The sequence below is a fragment of the Uloborus diversus genome, chromosome 1 (genome assembly GCF_026930045.1).
Source record: "Uloborus diversus isolate 005 chromosome 1, Udiv.v.3.1, whole genome shotgun sequence".
Taxonomy (NCBI): Eukaryota; Metazoa; Arthropoda; class Arachnida; order Araneae; family Uloboridae; genus Uloborus; species Uloborus diversus.
The window spans coordinates 109899084-109916670 of NC_072731.1; the positions used below are offsets into that span (position 1 = coordinate 109899084).

At 34.4% G+C, this 17587-nt stretch overlaps 1 protein-coding gene across 1 annotated transcript in view; it reads right to left on the reverse strand.

Moving 5' to 3' along the window:
• The window catches only part of LOC129224099 (organic cation transporter protein-like), a 76335-nt gene that overhangs the window by 8175 nt on the left and 50573 nt on the right, over nucleotides 1-17587 (reverse strand). Inside the window, exons 8-10 of the mRNA XM_054858546.1 lie at nucleotides 14719-14933; nucleotides 9760-9941; nucleotides 6915-7051 (exon numbers count right to left, since the gene is read on the reverse strand). Coding sequence (XP_054714521.1) covers nucleotides 6915-7051; nucleotides 9760-9941; nucleotides 14719-14933 — 534 coding nt within the window. The remainder of the gene's footprint in view (nucleotides 1-6914; nucleotides 7052-9759; nucleotides 9942-14718; nucleotides 14934-17587) is intronic.

The following is a 17587-nucleotide window of genomic DNA, read 5'->3' on the forward strand; positions in this document are numbered from 1 at the left end:
AATTTTTGATGGCCTTTTTTTTTTTTTTTTTTTGAAGGGTGTCATCTTTGCGGCCGTCAAAATACAAACTCTTTATAGCTGCCCCTTTAACTGCTCTTAAATCCCTTTCTCTTAGCTCGCTCCTTTTTTTATCTACTTCCCTACTTACTTTGTTTTTATCAACTATATATTTCTGTTTTGTTTAGGAGAAACTAAGTCGAAATCAGTGAGAACTGCTGTAGCAATTTTAGCCACTGCTTTATTTGAAGCGCCAGTTAGATTTGCTGCTAAGCTGTATGAGGCATAGAAAGTCTCATTTGACTTGTCGTTGTTGATGGCACATCAGTTCGCTTACGTTTTCTTGAAAGCGGATAATTCAATTTAAAACCGTCATCTGTATTTTCTGTGCTTTCTCCTGATTCAAGGTCTGCTTCAGGTTCATTTAATGTAAGATGACTTTCTAAACCCTCAATCCACTTGTGCTGGGTACTGATATGTCTTTCTTATCCAAAGTAATACTTGTTTCAATTTTCTGGCATCTTTTTTCTCTTTTTCGTAGTTTCTGGGTTGTTACCTTATCCACTTTTCCAATAGCCATTTTTCTTACTGTCCTTTGATCAATTAGAAATTGTTTTCTCTATCAGGGACTTTTGCTTTTTTTCTGCAATTGCACGAATATAAATCTGCGCATTTGCAGGCACAAATGTCAAACAAAGTCGTAGCCTCTGCTTTAAATTTGCCTAGCTTTGATTGTAAAAGTTGTGTCTTTATATTCTTAGCATTTTTTGCTGCGCTATTATGTTTAGAATAATAAGATAAAATCATGGTAATCATTCTCCTTATCAAAACGGGAAGGGAAGCACGCTCCCAAATATCAATAACTTTTTTTGCAACTACAGCGGCCACACTTGCAGAAGACTGCTTACTTCCTTCTCCCTTTATTTGCATTCTAGTGATTTGATAACATCTGATAATATCCTCATATGTTGGAAGAAATAAAGCGTCGGGAGAAGACAAATCTTTTCCAGGTCCAAATAGAACACTACTTGTGCTTGCTCGCGTTACTTTCTTTTTCGCCCGTTTCTCCATATATCATGTTGTATACCAAAACAAAGATAATAATGCAATGACATTCGAATTTCTCTTTAACACGTTCTGCAGTGAACAATCGAATGCATAGAATTTCGTTCTGACTGAAGCGCAGAGAGCAGCTGGCTGGGAAACTTTTCTTTCCCCAAAGATGGACATTGGACACAAGAGAGGACCCCTTTAATTGCTTAACTCCCAGCTGTGGAGGTGTAGAATTACAGCGTCATAAAGTCAAGAGGAAGAAATGGCTTGAGAAAAAGAAGAATATTTGCGTTGAATTCATTGGCCAGTTTAAAGGACTTCAGAGGATTCACATTTTTTTAATACTCAAGGGTCAAACATATATAAAATAGTTATAAAATAATCTTAAGAATAATAGAAGCAGTTGAGCACCGTTGATTATCCAGGAGAAACAATTGGAACCGAAGATTAAAAAATTAGCATCTTATGTAACTATTTTTTATTTGAGTGCATGCATTTTTTAAAATTGGCATACAAATGTTGCATAAATTGGTTGAATTTTCACTGTTTTTTCTCAGTAACGTATTGCGTAACATTTCACTATTTACTTATTTTGAAACTTTTTTTTTTTTTTTTTCACTTTTCCCATGTTTCAGTCTTAAAGGAGTGTAGCTAAATATTCTACGAAATGTATAAAAGTCTTTGAGGATTTCAACTAATTCACTGACAGATACTTCTAATGTTTGCTGAAACTAGCTTCAAACTTTTATTTTTGACTCCCCCCCCCCCTTTTTCTTTTTGAAAAAAAGTGCATTTTTGCCCGTTTTTTCAGTTTTTCAAGGTCAAATAGCGCCGGCTAAATATTAAACAAATTCAGCAAAATTTTTTATGGGTAATAGCGGATCCATATACCAACTTTTCCGTACTATCCAAAAACAGATTTCCAAAAAAAGTTTTTTCGGCCCACCCTACTGGATAGTTTTGTCTTTATCTTCTGTTGGAGATTAAGGATGATTTTCAAAGGCATTGACATATTAGGTTCGACACAATTTTTAAAAAAAAATTATTATAAACATTAAAACTTTCTTAGGTTCAAATTCCTCACTAATTATAGCTTTCTAACTAGGTGATTATTTGTGAGTTGATTTGCTTAGATTTTAGAAATTCCAAAACAATTATTGGCAAGTCACCCTGTTTCTCATGAGTGTTACCTTTATAAAACATTCTGTAATTTCTTTTGTAAAAATAAATAATCAAACCAATCTTGATTAAATTATCTGAAATACTCAGTAATAAGTAAAATGGAAATATATTTACTTATTCAAAACATTTTAAGTATATTTGTATAATTTTTTTCTCGTGAGTGTTACTTTGTTTCCTAAATAAAGGGTAAAGTTTACAATAAAAATATAGTAAATTGAGCATTAAATATTTTCATTGCAATTACCATTTATAGCTAAAAAAATTTCAACAATGAAACCAATTTTCAAAACTTAAAGAAAAAGTTTATTAATACGAAAACACTCATGAGAGATGGAACACTCATGACAGATGGACTCATGCAGTAATTCATTGCAGAGTTATAGCTTTAATTCCTCTACAATATGTAGTTATTTGAATACCATATTGTCGCCTCAGAGCAACACTAAGACATCTAATCCCAGGAATAATACTAAGATATCCTACTGTTACTCTCAAGCAACGATATCGTAGGAATTCTAGTTTTTCCTGAACAACGCACAAATTTCATTTTTGCAAAAATTAGCTTTGTGTCAGTGTTCACTCTTCAGTTTTTAATAAATGTGAATTTATTATATATATGCATGTGAAAAAATATAACTCTGTGATAAAGGTCTAAGTTAAAGGTAACGCAATATCCATAACTATATATCTACTTATCATTTGGGACTCTTATCATGAATGTTACTCCCTTCTCATGAATGTTACCTGTTTAAGTAACGCTCATGAGATTTTAGAAGAATTCTTAGCTAGAATAAATTCTATCGGTGTTTTTGAAAATGTAATTAGGTCTCTTGTTTCCTCTACAAAAAATACACTACTGCATAACTATATTTCTATGCTTAAAAAATATTACAAAAAATGGGTAACACTCATGAGAGATGATTAAAATACGCTTAACATTGAATTGCACATTTTAATATACAACAAATAAGAAATAAATATATCCATTTTTAGAATTACATATGCTATGAAAAAACAAATCTGGCTTCCCTAACATAGTTACTAACTACAATAAAAAAATATTTTGAACGTAAAAAATATTTCCCCGGGGAAACACTCATGAGTTGTACTTAAGGACACAAACTGCATTGAAATTTTAAAATGTTAGAGAAGCAGTTTAGTAAAATCAATTTCAACTGTGTTTAACTAAAAAACACACTCCTGTTTGTGAAAATTGCAATACCATGAAGGAAGCATCATAGTTGAATGAAATTTAATACACAGTTAAGTGGTAATAGTACAAATAAATGATTACATTTTCAAACCAGACAAACAATAAAAAGAGATAGAAATTAGTATTTTGTGTGGCACCACGCACCGCAATAAGAACTGCTACACGACTCTGTATGGAGTGAAACAAAGTTTGAATATCTGCCTGCGGAAGAGTATTCCATATTGTTTGTATGCACAACCAAAGTTCGTCTGTCGAAGCAACAGGACGAAGATCACGAGCGAGACGCCGCCCAACGAAATCCCACACATGTTCAATCGGTGACATATCCAAGGAATATGCAGGTCAAGGAAGAAGCTGTACCTGCTGCGAATCAAGGTAGTATTTGACAGTCCTGGCGACACGTGGACGGCACTATCCTGCTGGAATACAGCCCCTGGCAATTCTTGCAGGAAAGGAATAGCTTGGGGCTGTAAAACTTTGTTTATGTATCGGGTACTGTACAAATTGCCCACAATTCGTAGCAATTGTGATTGTCCATGATATGCTATGGCACCCCAGACCATAACTCCGGATGTTCGTCCACTGCGGCGTTTGATAATGCACTCCGCAATGTGCCGTTCATGGGCATAGCGCCTGACACGAAAATTCGGCCATCATGGTGCCACAAATTGAAGCGGGATTCGTCAAAAAAGACGACCTGCTGCCAATCAGCAGGCCAGCTCCTATGCACATTGGCCCATTGTAGCCACAGGCGGCGATGGTTTTGCATGAGAGGAATCCTGTATAAAGGAATCCTTGCACGCAGCCCATGCTGCAGCAGACGTCTCCGAATTGATGAAGCGCACAATGAAACACCTGTAGCTGTTGGCATCTGTGCTGGCAATTGTCTAGAAGAAGCTGTGTGGTTCGTCAGCGCCATACGCACCAACCCTCGTCCATCCACTGCTTCCAAACACGCATGATTGTGCTGCTGTTATGCTGTACACGAGCTGCTACTGCACGATAAGACAATCCAGCTTCTTGGAGATCGACGTTTAAACTCCAAAATTTGTTCAAATTTCGCTTTCTTTCATCGAAGGGGCATAGTAAAGATTCAGTTAACGTTTACTCTAGCATATAACCACCGATAATCATACACGCCTCGCTACAGCCGTCTATTTATATTTCCGGTTCGATACGCCGTTCATAGGGCGCTGCTCAAGCATGCGCTACCGGTCTGCAATTCTAATCATTTGCATATCATGCCCTACTTTACATTTCCTTCAACTTTAAGTGCACTCGCATAAGTCCTTCTTGGTGTTGCAATTTTCACAAACAGGAGTGTATTACTTCGTTCTTTACTGCACAAAAATAAAAAAGCTGCTTGAAAGCATACAAATAAGATAAAGTTTATGCAAACTTTTGAGTCAGGACAAAGAAATTTCCATTACTACCTAACTAAAGTAATAGAAAAGGCTTATACATTAACAACCATGAAAAACGGTACTGAATGCAATGAATTTAATGTAAAACAATGCTTCGTAGTCAATGCTTCTGCAATGCCAAAAAAAAAAATTATCAACATTAAATCGAACGGAAAAAGTCAGAACACCAAACCGTCAATCGTTCTAAAAATCACCCCTAAACAAAAATGCTAAAAAATGAGTGGGAGTTAAGGTTTACTCACAGCAGTTGGAGAATGTCTTTTCTTTTTTCTTTTAAATCAAGAATCTTATCTAGTTCAGATTTTCCGCCACTAAAGAATTAAAAAAATACTATTACTTTCAATTACAGCAGCATAGGTTTTTAATGCTGCTGTCATCTCTTTTGCTTTGTGCTTAAAAGCCAAGTTAATGACTTTAATTTTTAATGCAAGACATTTTTAGCTTTCTCTCCTTCCATAAATGTTATGAAATTTGGCGGTTCTTAACATGACTCATAAGACAATCACATTTCAAATTCCACTTAACTTTCTACAGTAATATTTACTCAGGAGCATACAAAATAAAAGATACAGAAAGTTTAACTACAGGGGATGAAAATTAGAAAAATTAAAAAATAAGTTAAATAAAATAAATAAAAGCTACACTGCTTTATCCCAGTTATTTTAAATACTGTATACTTGGGCATTGCAAATACATTTGAATAAAGTACAAAAAAAAAAAAAAGCACAGCAAGTTTGCATTTTGATCAAGTTTTTTTTTTTTCCCCAAATGATTTTAATCACCACTGCTTTAGTAACAACTAAATTTTCACAATCAATGTAGATATAACTCTGTAAGAAAATGTTAATTGCATCCAGTCTACATACTTTACATTTTGGTAGCGTGTTACTCATCTGTCAGGTAATCACAGTCAACCCAAAAGAAAGTTTTCATTCTCAATCTTGCTTTAGTGTACTTCCTTTTAAAGGGTTCACACTAGCGTGTGGAACTGCTCGATTCCCGCAATATTTTCCCAAATCCTACTCAACAAAAATCAACTCGGAAATCAAAAATCCTTTTGAACTTAGTTCACCACAAAAATTCCACTTAATATTTTAGTCAAGGCTGGAAATCCCATCTTGGATTCTCCCTAGCACAAACTTTCTGCCTTAGATAATTTATTTTTCATTATTTTATTAATATAAGAGTTAAAAAGAAAGGATAATAAATAAATTTAAGTTGTTTTAAACTTTAAATCACAAAAATTTTGAAGTAGGATACACATCATGAAATCACAATGTCCATCAGATTATAAATATTATAATATATAAGACATACCATTTTTGGTGTTTTAATGGGACAAAACATCTTCTAACGTTGCTGAAGAGTTTCATTCAGTTGCAATCACTTATGTCCAACAATAATGGAATAATGATATGAATGTCTAGGTTGACTGCTATATTATGAATAGAGTCATTCAGAGTAACTGAGCTGCAATTTCTCTATTTTAAACTGTCCTACTCATATTCTGATAGTTAAATTGTTCCTGTCGGTGTAAAATAGAAGAAACACTTCTAAACTATTGTATAGTTGCTTAAAATTAAGAAATATTAACTAATATATCCATCTAAAATGAATTATTAGTATGGCACAAAGCTATCGTGCCATTTAGGGTATCTTTGAGCTATGTTGAAAATGAGACGCAAATTTTTGCCTTCGGGGACATTCATAAATAATGTCATGCTTTGAGGGGGGATAGATGCTGTGAAATTGTGAGCTTAGGAAAAGGGGGGAGGTTGTAACAAGAAATGAGACATCACACATTTTGGTTGAAATTAAAATATCTTTTATAACAATGTTTGTGTAATGTAGAGTGACATGTGACAAGAGAAGGAGACAAGGTGTAAGTAGGCAAGGTGAAGAATGACATTTTTTGGGGGAGGGGGCAAAAAGGTTGAAAAAAGTGGGACAACACCAATGGACAGCCCCTTTCAAGCTTAATCAAAATCTTCCAACAAAAATAACTGCAAATCATGGTTTGTGGAATAAAAGATATGGTAACATACTTGTTGAGACTTTCGGCTTCTTCGATGCTCTCTGGTAGCTGCCTGTTATGTGTTTCGGGAAGAGCTAGGGCCAAGAATCCAGAAATGATGGAAGCAGCACCAAAAATGATCATTGGTAGTGGACTGTACAATTTCCTCTGAAATAAAACAAATAGTACTGTGAAAGTTTGCAACCGTTTAGCAAAACTTTTAGTACCGAAAGGAAAAAGTTTATGTGTCATCATTCATAGATTTTTTATAATGCACACATTAAGACAATATGTTTTGGATTTTTTCCGATTTTGGAATTACATACTTCTTCTAACCAACGAACCAGTGAAAATTTGTGAAAAATTTTGTGGAACAATAACTTTTTTTTAGAAAAAAAAAAACTTTGCTAGGTATCAAAGAACTGTTACATCAGTAGTTAGTTGTTACTTAACAATCCTTATATATTATTTCTGTTGCCAGTTTTTCATTCCTACGCGGGATTTTCCTCATTTCTTTATCGATTTCTTTGTCTTATCCCTCATTTTAAAGCTTATCATGCTGGCTAATGATGAAAAATCGACCCATGGTCTATAAATAGTTTGTTCTGTCAAAAAGAAACCTGTTTTAAAGCACCGTACTGAGATTTTCGATTAAATTTATAAGTTTAACTTGCGCTATGCCTGTCAATTGAACCCCTTTTAATGCTTAACAAGTGGATATACACCGCATCCCATGTTTTTTCTCAGAAAATGTTTTATGATTTTTTGAAAGTGACCTTATCGCCCATGGCATGCATGTAAAATGAAAATGTCTAACAGTTTCACTCACTGAAATTCTGATTACATTAATGCTAAATAGATAGGATAATAGTGTACTTTATCAGCAACAACTAAAATCTTACTGACTTTTATTAATATACGTGTAGCAAACCACTTTTGATGACCCAGTCAATTCGTCTTTGTGTGTGACAGTGTGTAATTATAGAACAGCCTTTGGTGACCATCTGACTTTGTTATATAAATAAATTTTTCTGCTAATTAGGGCGTAAATTGCTATGGGAACTGATCTTCCATACTTCCTCGTTTACTTCACTCAAATTTTTGTATTTTTGATCGAATTCAGATCACTTAAGCATTAGGGGGGTTTGCAAATAACTGTGCTGTGAGGTAATGACCACGAAATAGTAGTGACGGCAAATTGTGCATCATAGCTTGCAACAGTGGTTAACATAAAGGGTCAAAAAGAAAATTACATACAATCGAATTGATGCTTATAGTAATAAACAAAGTAAAACTGTTTTGGTATTTTCCAGGGATGATGTTTTACTTCATTTGGAAAAAATTAAAGAGACTAAGGCTCCGAGACTAGATAATATTTATCCAAAAATTTTAGTAGAATGTGCAGAGGAATTAGCAGATGTAATTGTAAATATTTTCAATGCTTCTTATAACTCGGGGACAGTGCCAGAGGATTGGAAGTTGGCTAACATTACACCACTCTTCAAGAAAGGGTCTAAAAACAGTGTGGGAAATTATAGACCTGTGAGTCTAACTTCGATGGTTTGCAAAATTTTTGAAACATTGATAAAAATTAAGATAAAATTTTTTTTAGAGACTAATAATCTATCGAGTAGTTTTCAGTACGGTTTCAGGAAAGGTAAATCTTGTGCAACTAATTTATTACATTTCTATGACAAAGTTACCATGACTTTAAACAATAAGAAGCCTGTAGATGTTGTTTACATTGATTTTCAAAGAGCTTTCGATAAAGTACCGCATGTTGCTCTACTTAGCAAATTAGCTGATATAGGAATAGGAGGGAAAACTTTCATTTGAGTAAAAAAACTAGCTGACCAGAAGGAAACAAAGGGTAATGTACGGGGAAATTATTCTAAATGGAGTGAGGTTTTAAGCGGGGTTCCTCAGGAATGAGTGTTAGGGCCTGTTTTGTTCATTGTTTTTATGAATGATATTCATAAAAGTATTTCTGGGAACATGAATTGTTTTGCTTATGATGTCAAAGTTATGGGGATTGTAGAAAATGAAGAACAAACAAATCAGCTGCAAGAGGAACTAGATCATATTACAGAGTGGTCTGATAACTGGGGTACGGCTGTTAATGTTGGGAAATGTCAAGTCAGAGCCGGCCTTAGCACATGCAGGGCTCGATTGGAGAAATCTGGCGGGGCCCCTTACAGAATGGTCGTACTAATTCAAGAAGAGCCGACCGATTTATTTGATTCAGGCAAGGATTCGAAACTGCCTCAATCAGTCTTCTTTCAAATTTCTATATCACGTTTGATTTTTACTTTTTTTATTTCTTAAGAAACGAATGAATGAATGGCCACAAAAATAACAATCTCTCACAGGTAATTGCGCAATTGCGGGGTCGAGGCCGAACTCACTGTGGCACCAGAAGTGAACTTACAGTCAAAGAACTGACAGAGAATCAAAAGGAACACTCTAGTGTAGCAGCAAAATGTCTTGTCGGTAATAATTGTTTAGTTAAGTGTTGTGATTTCATTTGTAGCTGTGTGTTAGTTTGTGTGTTAATAGAATAAATTACTTAGTTAATTAATGGCATTAGTGATTTACCACTATTACATAACTAATATTTGGATTACCAAGTGTTGTTACAGAATGGTTTCAAAGGAGTTTCAAGCACCTGGGAATAAAAGGAAGTTGGACACAGGAATGAAAAGGTGAACTTTTGCTTTTCCTTTTGAATTATAATTTGGTCCGACAAAATTATAATTTTGTTGAATGATAGCCCTCACCCAAATCGTCACCACTGAATCAGAACATTATCCAGCAAATGCTTTAGGGCTCAAAAAGACCTTGTCATAGATTCGTTTAATAAATTGAAAGATGCTAACCATTTCATTAATGAAAGGAGCAATAATTCCTCCAAAACGGGCACACATGCTGCTGATTCCTATGCCTGTACTCCTCAACACTGTCGGGTAGATTTCTGCAGAATAGATGTAGATGATAGCAAACGAAGCAGCAATTGCACTTTTTCCCAAAATAGCCAGCAATGTAGAAATCCAGGAGAGAGCTAGAAGTAAATTTATTTTATGGTTGCATGTTTTAAGAAATTGCATACTGTGTCAAAATTAAAAGAACAAAAAATGGCATATCAATCTATTTTCCTTCACTCACAGGAGCTCAAATTCAAATTATTGTGTGGATGAGAAATACCTCTTCCAAATATGTATTTGAAAAGGATCACAACATTTTAGGAAGAAAAGAAAGTAACACTATACATTTTTTTCTTTGATAAAAAAAAAAATGCATTCCTAAATGCATTAAACCAGGAGAAATAATGTTTACAATGGAAAAAATAATGATTTTCTTAAAAGCTACCTGTCCTGTTTCTATAATTGTTGTCACCAATACATTAGGTAAATAAATTACATGATTTGTAACTTTTTTTTTAATCTTTAAACAAAATTTGCGTTGGCTTTTTATTTTTGAAGTTGTATAATGTACATCAGACTTATGATTCATTTGTAAATACTGCAATCTACTTTCCATATTTAAGAATGCGTGATTTTAATTTTACTTTTTTATTCATAGTAGATAGCTATGATTGTGAGGAACTTAATTTGGAAGAATTTATTCTTGGTTATTTGTAATTAATAATGTCTGAACTATCACAGAAAATTATTTCTTAGATTATTTATACCAAGAGCCATTTACGTATTCTATTTTTTATGATAGTTAAAGATTTTCAAACAATTCATAAAATCAGTGGCGGCTCGTGCCTTGAAAAAGTGAGGGGCCTGGATCATGGGTGCATTTGCAGCCCCCCCCCTTAAATTTATTTTAAACACAGTAAAAGCTACAAAATATTTAATCTAATAAGTAAGTCACAAACGATATTAATTGCATTCATGCTGTGTAAAATAAACAACATACAGGCAGGGTAACGAATTCTTCGGTCTCGGCGAATTCTGCTGTAAATATTGAGGATCTATGCATTGGTGTTGAGGAAAACACACACACACAGATAATCCGCGGCAGCATATAAATCGCACCTCATTAATTTTACTTTTTTAACAGACAATCCATAGATTACACGCAGAAAAATACGGTACAATCCATTGTTTTACATTTCAAGACCATACGCAAAAAAAAAGGATAATAAATACAAAAGTTATAAATTTTTGTCTAAAAAAAGTGAGGGGGCCGGGGCTCTTCTGGCCCCTCCCACGAGCCGTCACTGCATAAAATCTTCATGATTTTCCAGAAATAAAATAGTTTTTCTTACAAAATTGTAATAAAAACCAAATAGGTTTAAATTTAAAAAAAAATGTTTTTTTTTGGAGGGATAGTTTTAAACAGTTTTTATACCAAGTCTGCCTACAGGGAATTTAAGGTCAGATTTCACATTTATATTGCATGTGGATGGTCTGGTGGAGTTTTGCTATTGATAGCCTTTTGGCTTCTAATAACATAGACGAACCCCTAGCTTTATTTTATATGGGTATGAGCTTCCATTTTATTCTTTTGCAGTGTAGCAGTTGGTGCGTTTGCACCAGTGCTTTTAGCACTTATACATTCTTTAGTTTGTAGTATTACAATTTTTTGATTTTTCAACCATAAGATGAAGTTCCCACTCTACTGATGAGTACTGGCTCCATCACATTAACTTTAGTTTTCTATTTTAATTTGTCTTGCTACGTTAATTTTGGTTAATTTTAAACTGATTGTTTCTTTCAAACGCATTTACTTAGCTTAGTTGGTTGGCTGACTGGCTGCTTTAGCGCATCTTTAAGCTTTGGGTCTTTTTGTAACTTTCTAAATGCTTTTATATTTATTATATACATAAGAGTATATAGTATATACACGTATCGACTTATCTATATCTGTATAGACAAACCTCAAATGGTGTGTATGAACCTGCCTACTTGAGTAAATATGTGTACACCTGAGTACACGCATGTGTATACTTGTCTACGTGTATATACATGTCAATTGTATATCTATGCTACTGAGTATAAACAAGTAGATCGATTCCCTGTTTCTAGGGAGGGGAAAATTAGTAACATAACTAAACCAACAATATTTACCTCTGAACGCCTCCAATACACATTGTATTTTCAAGAGAAAGGTAGAGAGGTGTTTGAAAAATGAAAAAGATACGGGAGGATATTTAAAAAAAAAAGAGAAGAACTTTCATGGTTTTACTTCTGCTTTTCTGGAGAGTTTAAATAACAAGTGATGCAGTAACATAGTCAATGAACATACATGGAAGGATCCAAAAGTAATGAGCCTCTGTTATACTGACGCATGCCCACCCTGCAGCTCGCTCTGCTTGACAGCGACGGTAGTGGGGGTTGTTGACTTTACAGCACTATGCAGGTCAGTTGTCTCCCAGCCTTCGAAGCAGTACCATCAGCTTTAACAGTAACCCCTATAAGGTTTTACGTGACACGGCGATATGGAAAGTTTGTCAGAGCAACACAAAGCAATTAAATTTTACTTGCGTTTTCCTTCCCAAACATTCGCAATGCTTCAACAGGCGTTTGGGATTGAGTATCTGTCCTATTGGAAAGTCGAAATGTGGCATGAGGCCTTTTGTAAGGTTGAGAAGTGGTGACTGACGAACTCCAGTCTGAATGCCTGTCGTCGGGCCATACTGACGTGAATATGAAAGGAGTTCTTGAACACAGACTGGAGTTTGAGTCTCTACCACGTAGCAAAATACCTGGACTTATCGGAGACCACATTGGAGCATTGTTACAGAGGAGTTGAACATGCGGAAAGTCTACGTGAAACTTGTGCCGGGGTTTTTGACTGAAGAAGGTCCAAGTCAACGTTCCTGTGGTGCTTCAGCCTTCCTACAGTTCTGACTTCTTGTTTCCATTATTAAAATCAGCACTGAAAAGAAAACACTTAGACTCCATCGAGGACATCCAAGCACATGTCAAGGCAGCCCTTGTAGATATCGGAGAACAGGATTTCAGGGATGCCTTTGAGTCATGGAAAAGCCACCTACAAAAGTGCAGTTGCAGAAGGAACCTATTTTGAAAACTATTATTGTATTTAAGGGAATAAGCGCCGCATTGTAATATATTCTCAAAGAAAAAAAAAATTTAATGCATGTCCCGCATTGTAATATATTCTCAAAGAAGAAAAAATTTTTAATGTATGCACCGCATCCTCCAAAAGCACGCACCCAACATTAAAAAACTTAAAAGTGCAATCAGTAATAAAGAAAACTGAATTAAATGTAAATAAAAATATTTTTTTTATTTTTTGTTAGTATTTTTAATTAACAATGATGAAATATTTTTAAAAATTCCCATTTTGCACTTCTTGCCTTCAGCATCCCTTGATTGGCCATCACTTTTGATGGTTAATTTATCCGATTTCCAACGGCAAACGCATCTCTCATCAGTGCCAAACTCTCTGGCAGTAAGTCAATTTAGAATTGTTTCTGCTTTATTACTTTAAACTTAAAGGTTGCAGTATAATTTCTCAATCGCTTAGGAGCCATTTCAAAAGCAACTCTGCGAAAAAGTTCCCTAAAAAAGATAAGCCAAGAACGCACGAAAGACTAGGTTGCTTGACTACCCCGATCAACCTACTTTTGTGAGAGGGTTGGTAAATTCCCTTTACAAAACTGGATATTCATCCCCCTCCCTTATCAGTATTTTTGCTTACAATGCTCCTCTCCCTGACCCCTTTGCTCTGATGAGATAAGGCTTGCTCGCCCACAAAGGATCAGCGTTTTTCTCCTCAGTGAAACACGTGCAATCGCTGACTCACCTTCCCTCCCCCTTCTTTGCTTTACTTGTTGCCCAAAGTCGAAGGATTTGTAAAAAGAAAGAAAATGATGTGGTGCCATCTATTAGCAGCGTGTTTAACTTTTTTTGAAAAACTTGAAAATATAAAAAAAAGACTATGCGCCGCACCCATTATATGCGCCTCACCGGCAATTTTTTTAATTTTTTTCTTGCATGCGCCGCGACGTTATTCCCTGAAAACATGGTAGTCAGTTGTATCAAACAACTTAATAAATATGTCTTTTTAAACGAAGGCTCATTACTTTTGAATCCTACCATGTACATAATTTCTCACATTTTAGGGAAGGAGGGTCATGCTAAAGAATTACCCCCCCCCCCCCCACCCCTGAACGAACCTACGGTTTGCGTATGAAAAATTTCTTAAACTGCTTGGGGGTCAATAAAAAGCACCAAATTGGGCAAGAATGAGGCACTTAATCGGGGATAAACGTTACAAATCAATTTCATAAGCAGTGAAACAAAGTAGTAGTTCAAATATTTACTTTTAAAAATAATTAAAGAATTGAAAAGATACTGTAATTCTTCACATTTTATGCATAAAGTGTTTGAACACAATGTGGACTAATACTGTTGTTGATGGTTTGGGGGGGGGGGGGTCATGACCACCATGACCTTCCCCTTGTCATGATCCACACATGATTTGAGAACAAAAAAACTTTTTCAGTCAATAAAAATGTGGACTTTATGCTTTAAATCAAAGATTTATTTAGAACTCATACTTTCTGTATATTTTGTTTTCATTGCTTTCTGGTCCACTTTACTTCTCTTCACTTTTGAAAAATGTTCTTTTTTCCCAACCTACAAATTTTTTGCTGTTATTTTCTTTTTTCAAAACTCTATAGTAGTTTTGCAACTAATTCAATTAAGAAAAAAAAGAAAGCCTTTTTATATATTTTTTTTTAAGTTAGAAACTGTTTATTAACCAAGATGTGTTTATACACTGGTCTACCCTATATTGAAAGTTATTTAAAATTTGTACATTACTAAATATTTCTAAAAACTATTGCAGTTTCAACATACCTTTAGGCACAAATATGGTTCCAATACAAGACACTCCACCAAAAACCATCACAGCACACAGAACTTTTCTTCGGCCGCAGTAATAGAGTGCCCAGGTGGCCAGAAGTACAGCAGGAATTTCCACAGCCGCCAAAATTGCAAAATTCCCGTAGGTGCTCCCGCTCAAATGAGAAGCACTTAGGGACAGTCCATAATAAACCATTGCATTTACAATCCTTAAAGAAAACATCACTTTAGATTTAAAACTTTATTTTTTTATTTATTTATTTTAATGTTATGAAAAAGCAATAAACCTGGGAAAGGGGGGGGGGGCATAGCCATAATGAGAGAACATTTTTTACTCCTTTCAACAGAAAGGAGCTAAACAACAATAGCAATGGAATTATAGTGAAGAACGTCATCAACTTTTGCTCCTATAAACTTACGATTCACAGACTATAATTAATTTTACTTAACAAAAAATTTGTATTTAAAAAATATTGTCTAAAATTTTATTAAACATGATTATATTTGAAGTATGGTCTGTCACTGAATTTCCAACAGCTGTGGGGAACTATAGTTATATGATTTATGACAATTTTTGTTCTTTAAATCTGTTACTCAAGAAACAAAATTCCCTCTGATGACACAGCAGGAGAGGGTTTAACCCCAAGATGCTGGACACAGTATTTTTATTTCTCTCTCTCACACACACATAATTTTCTTTCATCTAAATAGCCAGTGGCAGATTCAGACTATGTGCTTAGAAGGGCAACTTCTTTAGAATTGTGTTTTTCAGGGAGTAAAGTATGAAATCATTCATCAAAAATGAGCTAACCATAAAGCTTAGGTTTTTACAACTTATCCTCTGTTTTACAATAACTTTTACTGAAAAATTATATACATTTAAAATTTTGCAAAGTTATCTATTAGTCATAGTTCTCACATAATTTAAAAACCCTTTTGTTCATTGTTGTAGCAAAAAGTGCCTAAATTAAATATTAACTGCATTGGCTATTAGACATAATTGATAACTTTACAACATATCAAAAGCCTGCTTTAACTGGCTTGAGTTCCAAAAGGTTGCTGAAAAAGCTATATTTAAAATGTTTTATAATTTCTTGTCCAAGTTAGTTATAATGCTTTAAAAAATGGTGATACAAGTCTGACTAGAATACAGAGAAAAAAGGCACAGGTGATGATTTCTGGATTTGGCAAAATGATTGAGCACATTAATAGAGTCAATCGCAATGTAATGATTTATGTGCAAAGAAAGCTTCACCTCCCAACACGAGTCTCTTTTGCACCACAGTTGACCAAGCTAGAGCCGCTATATATACAGGTCGACGCATCAGCTTGAGTTTAGCCATTTTGGATCAGATTTTTCATTGTTGCAAAGCTAGGGTACCAGAGCAAAGTTTCAAATTTTCCAAAATTAGCCAAAAATAATACTTTATTCAATAAACAATTCGGGCCGCTAATAACTGCTTGCGGAGGGAAATCACCAAACGCGATAATTTCCCAGAAAAGACAACCACTCAAACCCGCTTCGATTAAAATGGTTCAACTTAAGTGGATGCGTCGGCTTGTATATATAGGGGCCTTAGACCTAGCCAAGTTCTTAAAAAGTAACAAACATTATTTGTTGGTAAAGTACATACAATTTGATGGAGAGTAAGAATGGTAGGGTATGGTAGTAAGAATGGTCTTTATCACAAACATTTAATGCTTCTATTGCATGAAAAGGTCTTGAGACATTCTTTTAGTGAGATCCCTTCTTTCAGACTCAATTTACACACTTATTACAGTCAAACCCCGATTTAACGAATTCACAGGAACCGAAACTTTTATACTTTAAATTGGGGTTATTCGTAATAGTGGGGTGTGAAATTAAAAAAAATAATAATAATAAAAAAAGCACCAACCTTGTCTAAAAACCTCTAATAACTAACTGTGCAAAAATATCCATAATTAGAAAGTTGACACTTTTTTTTAGCATTCCACGACTTATTACACGCTAGTTAATTTGAAATTTTAAACTACTGAGTAATAGATGTTTGGACAATTTCCTTGATATTTTAATCGAAATAGTTCTCTTGCGACTTTGCGGGGAGAAGAAAATACTGTGTCTTTTGCAGCCAGCTGCCTGCGATATGTTTTTACAGTTTTCAGGCCATGTAAAGCACTTGAAAAAGTAACAGTTTTAATGGGAGTTTCACTATTACTTTCAGCATCAGAATTGCTTTTTGTTGGTTGCCTCCTCGTTCTCGCTCGTCAAAAATTCTTTTTCTGCTTTGGACAAAATAGATATAACGTTTGGAAAACAATCCAATATTTTCCAACTGAAATGAACAAAAAACTTTTTTGGCTGTTAAAATAATTTGTTATTTTGGGGTTTTTTATTTGGTAAATAGGGGTTTTTGCCTTCATTTTAGTCGGAAAAAAAGCAAAATTCGCTAAATTACAAACTTTGTTAAATAGAGGTTTGTTAAATTGGGGTCCGACTGTATCTTTAAAAAAAAAATTTCTGATGAGGTACTTGCTAATTTTATTCATATTTGTCACACCTACGATCGACTGAGGAAGTATTAACAGTATTTGAAAAGCATCCAGGATGTCTTTTTCGAAAATCTTCTTTTTATATCTTCATACATGTTGTCAATAGTGGCATTCATGTTGATTGTTGATAGTCTGTAATATTCTTGTGGATTTTTGCTGGAATGATTCTGTCTTTTCCTCTGGTAGCCATAAGTTCTGGGCTTTTTCAGCTCAAGCTTAAGAGTGTTGGTCTTATCGCAAAAAAAATCTTCAAAGAAATTTTTTATGAATTACTCTGAAATTGAGCTAATATATATTATTCAGCTTAATATTGTTTTAAAAAATTCCAGTA